Genomic DNA, 9,172 nt, shown 5'->3' on the forward strand with positions numbered 1-9,172 from the left:
GAGGGGCTAAAATCACGCGAGGTTGTTATTGAATTGAAATTTAGATCAAGAGGAATACATAGTGCCTAACATCACTGGCTAAGGTGGTTGTAGTTACTGAAAAACAACAAAAAATGGCGTTCATAATGATGAAGGCTTGCATTACCTGTCCTGTGCCTTGAAATCCACATGCACGGATTATTGACTGGGTGTCATTATGTGATTCTATTAAGCTCAATACGGTAGACCATGATGGAGAGATGGCTTTCGAGGGAGGTGTTTTGAGAAGTAAACAAGAAGAGTAGCTTAGGCGCTAGATTTTCAATGTGAATCGTAAAGTTTTTAATCTGAGAGTTGAGCTGTGGGGATATTTATGAAGGTTTAAAGTTGGCTTAGAGAGTTATCAATGTGTTTGTGTGAAGTGCGATAGCTTGCAGGTTGTATAGGTAGTGAACAAGTTATATGGATTATCAAGCAGTTTATGTGGAGTGTGATCGCTTGCAAGCTGTAGAGGTAGTGAATAATCTATTCTCTTTGTCCAGGAGCTTTTTAATCTTTAGTTTCTCGCAAACGAGATAATTTATCATATTGTTGGGAGGTTTCAATTTCTCATATCTTTGGGAAAGCTAATGATGTGGTAGATTAAATGGCTTTTCATGCTGTAACACTTTCATAAGGCATACATATATTTCTAGATCTTTTTTTAGATCTTTTGGTACTTCATAAGCTACTGTTAGTGATTAGTGTCTTATTTTGGGCATTGTTTGTCTTTCATAAAAAAAGTAGATTTTTTTATTTTTTATTTTTTGCCTACTTTTCTAGTTAAATTCTTTTATGTGTATCATGTAGCAAAAGATTCATAAATTAAATTTATTTGAGTAGAGGAAATTGTTAAACTTATTAATCATTGGTGCATGCAATTTATATTTATGTACTCATATTTTGGGATTGAATTAAATTTTTATTATATTTTAAAAAAGTAAAATTTAATCTTTTTATTACATTTTGATCCCTTAATATTTAAATTAATATTTTATTTAGTCTCTCTTGATAAAATAACAATTTTTTTATTTAGAAATTAAAAAATATTATATGAAATTTGAAATATTAAAATATTATTTATAATAATTTTTTTTTACAACCCAAAAATATTAAAATGTCATTTTAAAGTGTTAATTTTTTTAATATATTTTTGAAGCGGTAACTTTCTGTTTTAATTTAATAATTCTTTATAAATATAATTATTTTACTTAAATATATATATTTTTATAAATTTAGAAGGTAAAAGTACAACTACAATATACTTTAATTTTTTAAGAATTTATAAAAAAACATATTTTGAATTATTAATTTTCCGTTAATACTATATATATGATATGATTAATTATGAAAAATATATTCAATTTTGGTTATAGGAATAATCTTTTTCAGTTTCTATTTGTTTCCCAAAAACTCTTTAAATGTTAATTAAATATTAAAAAATTTACTATTTAATTTATAAATATTATCGTTATTAATAAATCAGTAATTACATTTAAAAGTTTATTAAAATATATTTATTTTATTTGTCTACGAAATAATTATTTTATCATCCTTTTTATTAAAAATAAATACAAATAACAATCTCTTAACTTTATATCTATAAAAATAAATTTTATCTAAGTTTCTCATATCGTCTCTAAATTTAAAAACATATATAATAGCAGTCTCTTAACTTTAATTTGTATGACATAAAATCTTAAATTTTAATTTAACTTATTTTTTTTTAAAAAAATATTTATAAAAACATTTTTAATTGAATTATAAATTATACTATTTAATTTTCATTTAAAATTTATAATTACCATAAAATTTAAACTTTTATCTATTTATTTTTTATTTATTTTTTTATAATTTAACTTTAGAATGATATTATATATTTTTATTTTATTAATTTTATTTTTAATGCAAAAATTATTCTATTTTATTATATTTTAATTACATTCAATTAGCAGGTTGATAATTACATTTATATTAACAAAATGATAAATGAAATCATATATTATTTTTAAGCATATTTATATTACTTTATTAATATATTAAATTGAATTATTATAATGTTTATGATTTAATTTAAAGTTCAGAGACATTTGTGATATAATTATTTAAGTTAATATGTAAATTAATAATAACATATCATCGGAGAAGCTTTAATAATAAAAATTAAAGAATTTTATACAAATTAAAGTTGATGGACATTGTTGATATAACTAATAAGTTCAGGGGTAATAAGCGAAATTAATCCATAATTTTTAAAAATTGTCTTATTTGCCAATGGGGATCCGCCCCAGAACTGGCAGCAGCATAAAGCCCAGTGAAGTAAGCCCAAAAAGGTACAGTTCAATAACCAGCAAAGCCTACAATCATAACATGCAGACCTCGCCTTCTTCGCTCTTCAGCTCCAGTTCTTACTTTTTAGCTCCTAATAGGAGCTAAAAAAAAAAAAAAAAAAAAAAACCCTAGAATTGAAAAATAGAATTTGTCAAAATTTTTTCCCCACAAACTGGTTTTACAGCTCTATAGTTACGTTTGACCACTTTTGTTTGTTTTCTTGTTTGGTTGTCTAGAAAATGCTGGAAATTTGACTTGCAGACTCTGATCTGATTTCTTGATGTTTGGACCAAGAAAGAGATAAGTCTTCAGGTGAGATATCCTTAATTTGGTAAGACGGGAATAGCATTTACCATTTTAGTTCATATCTCGACCATCCACACTGAGAGTTAGAAAGGTAGGTGTTTTAAGCATCATTTTCATGCGTTCTATCTTTACTTGAACAATTTTATTCCTTTATTATCTAATTCAGTTAGTATCTGGGCTCTAATGGGAAATAGAATCCATTATATCATATGTTGCAAGTTTATGTGACATTGATTTTCATCGATTTTCAGTGGTTGTGAAATTGCTTTTGGCATCTAGGCAGAAAAATGTCATGCTACATCGAAGTTATCCTATAACGAAGGCTATCAATTTTTAATGCTGCTTGTCCAACTGATTCATGCAGGCCCGACTGCTTTTGTACTTAAAATTATGTGGTTCGTTATAGATCTTACAAGAGCAGCTTCAAGTAAGAACCCACACCCAAAAGAGCGCATGGATTGAATTGAAATGAATATGTTAAAGGTTTGACTTCTTTGGTTTATTAATTATTTGTCTCTTTGTGAAAGGATTCGGAGAATCTGCTTAATTTCTATCACATTATATTGATAATGCTAGTAATTCAACCAGCTGTATATGTGGGGTGTCAAAGAGAGGAAGGCTGTTTTAAGAACCTTTTAGTTACTTGTATTGCCAGATGCAGAACGAAATTGGACTTGTCATATGTGCAAACTGAGCGGAGAAATGTGGACTGATTAGTTATGTTGCAAATCTGCTAACTGTTGCTGATATTTATTACTAAGGGAATGGACTTATTTTTCTGCAAAATTGTTAACTTCAGTTTTCTGCTTAAAATAGTTGAACATGCTCCTTATTTATTTCAGTAACAATGGTGTATCCTAAGTTATAAAGCATCATTTGATCTTCGTGAGAAGCTTATGTTTTTTGGAAATGAATATGTACGTGGGATTCTCATAATGTTGACTTCAAACAAAGTTCTCGTTATATTTGGTAGTTTTATGGTTATGATTATGTTAGAGTTCAGTTGGTATCTTCCTATCTAATGTTTTTCACTAAAATGGTCTCATTTTCTTGAGCAGGTGTCAAGCACAAATGTACATTTTCTCTTGGTCTCCAAGCATGAAAAATAACAGGCTGTGTATTCTGATCCTTTGTGGATGAAAATTTGATAACACTGTAACAAGGAGAGATAATTAATTTGTCATAAATAGGGAACTATGGAGTGTAATAAAGATGAAGCAGTCAGGGCTAAAGAAATTGCTGAGAGGAAGTTTACAGAAAGAGATTTTGCTGGGGCAAATAAATTTGCTTTGAAGGCCCAAAGCTTGTATCCTGGGCTTGAGGGTCTATCTCAAATGCTTATGACATTTGATGTGCATGCCTCTGCACAGAAAAGAACAGTTACTGGTGAAGTTGATTGGTATAGTGTGCTTGCTGTAAGCCCCTCAGCTGATGATGAGACAGTCAGGAAACAGTACAGAAAGCGAGCCCTCATGCTTCACCCAGATAAAAACAAATCTTTGGGTGCGGATGGCGCATTCAAGCTGGTGTCAGAGGCATGGAGTATGTTATCTGATAAGTCTAAGAGATTAGCATACAATGACAAATTAAATGTGGTAGGATTTCAACAGAAAGTGTCAACTCAGGCAAAGGATCCCTCAACACCATCTACTGTTAATGGCTTTCACAATGGTGATAGTGCTGTAAAATCAGATGCAAGGACTCAGAACAGGAATACTCGGACAGGGCCAACCTTTGTTCCTCCTCCTCATAAAAAACCTGATACTTTTTGGACTATATGCAACAGATGTAAGACACAATACGAGTATCTGAGGATTTATTTAAATCACACCCTCCTATGCCCAAATTGTCATGAAGCTTTTTTTGCTGCAGAGAAGGATCCTCCTCCAAATGTTATGAAGCCATCCAATTATTCTTCTCGTCCAAAGCATCAGAATTCAAGATATCGTGCTGCAAATACTACCCTGTTCAATGTTGGAAGAAATTGTGGAGTAGCTCAAAGTTCTGGACCTGATGGGCTCGGAGTAAATTCATCCCACAGCCCAGATCCACAGTGGAATCATTTTTCTAGGATGGCTAGTACTGGAGCTGCGGTTCCTTCACCGTCAACCTCTGCTCAAGCTGCAAGCACAGTTCAACAGGCACATCTGCATGTGAAGAGAGAGCATGAAGCAGCAAAAGCTGACCAACTCCTCAAAAGGAGAAGATCTGATGAAAGAAATTATGTGAATTCTTATGGAACTGGGTATGGAAGATCAGGCTTGGTAACTGCATCCGAGCAAAGAATGGGCTGTTTGGAGACAGAAAGGGTCCATGGTTTTTCTAGTGTTGATAATAAGGTCAATAGCAAGAGAGAACTGCTACCTGTTGAACTCCGAAACATGTTGATGGAGAAGGCAAGATTGGATATTTGTAAAAAGCTTGAAGAATGGAACTCAGAACAAGTAAAACTGGAAGAAAAACGGAAAAGCATGGTAATGAATGATGCAAAGCATGATGACTCTACTATTATGAATGATGCAAAACGAAGCAAGAAGTCTTTTCGTGGCTTTTCTTCTGATGATTCCATTAAAGATGCCCCTGGACCAATGTCAATTAATGTTCCAGACCCTGATTTTCACAATTTTGATTTGGATCGAACTGAAAATGCTTTTAGGGATGACCAGGTTTGGGCTGCCTATGATGAAGACGATGGAATGCCTCGATACTATGCTCGAATCCACAAAGTGATCTCGTTGAATCCATTCAAGATGAAGATTAGTTGGCTTAATTCAAGGAGCAACAGTGAATTCAGCTCTGTAGACTGGGTAGTTTCTGGTTTTCCCAAGACTTGTGGGGATTTCAGGGCAGGAAAACACGAGATTACCGAAACGTTAAATTCTTTCTCTCACAAGGTTAAATGGACAAAAGGCACTCGTGGGGTCATTTGCATACTTCCAGGAAAGGGAGACATTTGGGCCCTCTATAGAAACTGGTCTGCAGACTGGGATGAGCATACTCCAGATGAAGTGGTCCACCAATATGACATGGTTGAAGTGCTTGATGACTATACTGAAGAACATGGTGTATCTGTTGTTCCTCTTGTTAAGGTTGCTGGTTTCAAGACAGTCTTTCATAGGCATATGGACCCCAAAGAAATTAGGAGGATTCCTAAAGAAGAGATGTTTCGCTTCTCTCATCAGGTACCTGATCATCTCCTTAGTGGTGAAGAAGCTCATAATGCTCCGAAGGGTTGTCGGGAGTTGGATCCAGCAGCTACACCTTTAGAACTTCTTCAGGTAATTAATGAAGCTAATGAGGCACAAATGGTAGAAATTACAGGGGAAAGTAAGGAAGAAATGGCGCCAAAATTTACAGCAACTAAGGTTGATCAGATGGTGGATGATACCTCAAAATTCAAGGAGGTTGAAGTGATAGACAGTGATGAACAAGCTAAGGATGATAAATAAGGTTCGGTAAATAGGTGGCTGAGGAAGCCGATGTTGTAGATGAGTCTGAAATGACCGAGAAATTAGCTAATGAAAACTGCTCAAGATACACCAATACAGGTAAGGTTTCTTTTGTAAAGCTGATCCAAAACTGTTGATGCTTTTTTGCAGCATAAATGGATCTGCAAATGCACCGAATTTTTTTTTTTTTTCTTTTTTTGTGGATTGCTGAATTGGAGTATGAAATTACTCAATGCTTGACCATGATCAAGTTTGCTGGCACTGGCGGCAACCAATATAACTGTATCATTTGGGCTTGTGAAATGTTACAATTTCTTGCATCTTTGGCTACTTAACAATGATTTAGGATCATTTTAAAAGGCAAATATTATAACCATGCTGTGAAAGGGATTCACTATATTCGGTGCTTGCTTGGTTGCTTGCATTGAGAAGGCTTTCATATTGTACCCCAACCATTTTCCTGATCAAAATCTAGGTGGTCATGCTGCATCTGTGATGCTTGGTATTTTTCAAAAATAGGCACCAGTTAATGAGTTTTTCAAATTATGAGAATAATAATTTTTTTTAATGATTTTTATTGGGAAATTGTATAAATTTCTGGTTAGTTTTTTCTTTAAGACTCGATTGAGCCTTCATACATCTATTGGGGTTCAATTACACCCTTTAAATTTAAAACAGAATCATTATACCCTCATACTGGGAAGTCAAATCAGTCAAGTAATGTGACAAACTGCAGCTATGAGGTGATTCGAGGGAATATTAAAGAGACGCAAGAGTGCAAAAAGCTCAATGGACATCTAACAAGATCTGAGAACTTGGTTCATTCTCCGAGGGACCACAGGATCTAAGAGCAGCATGCACAAAAATGGATGGTTCATATCTTATTCCACCTTGCATAAAGATTTCATTATCAATCCTAATAGAGAACAAATGAGATAATTATATCCAATTCATCCTCCATTTATTACTCATAAACTAAGTAAGGTGTAAAATGAATCAAAATATAGAAGTCCCTATATAAAATAATTTATTGATTTCAAGTCAAAATATCATTTACATAACCATTATTTTAACAATTCATAGACATAGATTATTCTCCAATATGGATTTCTTAGGTGGATCAGTTCAGTACTTATTTATAAAATAAACCGTGCACTTATTTATAAAATAAGAATCTACATACAAGTTCTAGATATCTCACATATCTTAATTTATGAAATTGATTTCTTTCTTAAAAAAGAAAAAAACATCACATATACCAGTCTCAACAGCTTGTTCTCCAATAACGATAAGCACATTGACCAACAATATTTAGAGATATTATTTAAATGCAATAAGAATCTCACAATTATAACCACATTATAATTTTCTTTGCATAGTAATATAGTCTTACGGACTTTACCTTTATATGTAAAGATAAATAAATATCTTTATTAAAATGTATTAAATACTTAAAAAATATATGAAATATAATATCCAACTATAGGGCATATTACTAACAATTTTCAACTTGCACTAACACCAATCACTTATGTGTTTTATCCCATAAGCACCCATGTGATAATTATGTTTCTTCTGGGATAATGCCTTAGTGAGAGGATCTGTAAGATTCTCATTAGAGGGAACTCGCTTTACCTTCACAACGTTCCTTTAAATGATATCTCTAATAAAACAGAATCATCTAAGTATATGCTCGAATCATTAATAAGACATGGGTTCCTCTACTTGTGTAATGACTTCATTATTATCACAATTTAAGGTAACTGGATCAATAATGCTAAGGACCGCGTTAAGTTCAAAACTGAACTTCTTAATCCAAACTACCTCTTTGCTGGCTCAAAGGCAGAAATGTACTCGGCTTCAATTGTAGAATCTGTAATAATCTCTTGTTTGTAACTTTTTCAACTCACTGCTCTACCAATTTAAGTAAAAATATAACCAGACTGAGATTTGCTATCATCAAAATCTGATTGAAAACTAGCATATGAATATCCATGAACTTTGAGTTCGTTAGTCCCTCCATAAACCAGAAAATTATCCTTAATTCTTCTCAAGTACTTGAGGATATTTTTTAAAAGTAGTCCAGTGACCTTTACCTGGGTCTACTTGGTATCTTCTAGTTATGCTTAAAGCATATGATACGTCTGATCTAGCGCATATTATCATATATGTTATGGATCCTATCATAGAAACATATGAAACTCTTTCCATTCTAACTTATGTCTTAGGACACATGTTTTTGAAGAGATAAACTCCATGTAATATAAGCAGAAATCCTCTCCTGAATTCCTCCATGCTAAACCATTTTAACACTTTGTCAATGTAAGTGGATTTAGATAAGCAAAACAATCTCTTAAATCTATTTCTATAGATCTTGATTCCTAGACTATATAATATCTCATTTAACTAATTTTTAACACTTTTTTCTTCAATTTTCATTTATTAAAATACTTCAATACTTATAATTTTAAAACTTTCAGAAAATACTTATAATTTCAGCTATAAGTGGTACTAAGTGATGTAACTGGAAAATAGAGATGTGCTGTGATTGGTCAATTCTGTAAGAAAGAGAAAGTGAGATAGTTGGTGCCTATGGTAGCCACTCTGACGCTCAAGTCAGTAAACTCCAACGCTCGGATTATGCTTTAGCGAAACCCACTTTTTGGCCAAACTTGCCATATGGCATTGTTTAGTGAGACCGATACCCGGATTGTGGCCTGGCTGAACCCGCCTTGTGGCCTTATTTAGTAAGACAAACGTTTGGATGGCTTGGCAGAACCCGCTTTGTGGCCTTATTTAGCAAGACCGACACCTAGATTGTGACCTCATAGAATCCGCCTTGTGGCCTTGTTTAGCAGAATCAATGTCCGGATTGTGGCCTGGCAGAACCTGCCTTGTGGCCTTGTTTAGTGGAACTGATGCTGGGATTATAGTATGGTGGAACCCTTCTTGTGGCATTTTCTTGTCTCCTTAATTTTTTTGAGGAGGTAACCCATCATTCATTGTCACTGAATAGCATAACACTTGAAAAATATATCGTTAAGTGTTATTAATAAACTTTTCTCAAA

The 9,172-nt window shown here is 32.9% G+C and overlaps 1 protein-coding gene across 6 annotated transcripts; it reads left to right on the plus strand.

Moving 5' to 3' along the window:
- Positions 1 to 2,409: 2,409 nt before the first annotated feature.
- LOC110622683 lies at positions 2,410 to 6,424 on the plus strand. 6 transcript variants are annotated; one of them, XM_043960057.1, is made up of 4 exons: positions 2,410 to 2,746; positions 2,907 to 3,138; positions 3,498 to 3,572; positions 3,714 to 6,424. In XM_043960057.1, the coding sequence occupies exon 4, from the start codon at positions 3,852 to 3,854 to the stop codon at positions 6,102 to 6,104; it is 2,253 nt and encodes a 750-aa protein (XP_043815992.1). In that variant the 5' UTR covers positions 2,410 to 2,746; positions 2,907 to 3,138; positions 3,498 to 3,572; positions 3,714 to 3,851; the 3' UTR covers positions 6,105 to 6,424. The 6 variants fall into 6 exon arrangements, with proteins under 6 accessions (XP_043815992.1, XP_043815991.1, XP_021622971.1 ...); XM_043960056.1 differs by having other exon boundaries at positions 2,410 to 2,661; positions 3,020 to 3,138; XM_021767279.2 differs by lacking the exon at positions 3,498 to 3,572.
- The last annotated feature ends 2,748 nt before the right edge of the window (positions 6,425 to 9,172 follow it).

This window comes from Manihot esculenta, chromosome 9 (assembly GCF_001659605.2).
Source record: "Manihot esculenta cultivar AM560-2 chromosome 9, M.esculenta_v8, whole genome shotgun sequence".
Lineage (NCBI taxonomy): Eukaryota > Viridiplantae > Streptophyta > Magnoliopsida > Malpighiales > Euphorbiaceae > Manihot > Manihot esculenta.

What these genes read in the sequence shown, in the direction of transcription:
- LOC110622683 (XM_043960057.1), top strand. Translation starts at nt 3,852, where the DNA reads ATGGAGTGTAATAAAGATGAAGCAGTCAGGGCTAAAGAAATTGCTGAG.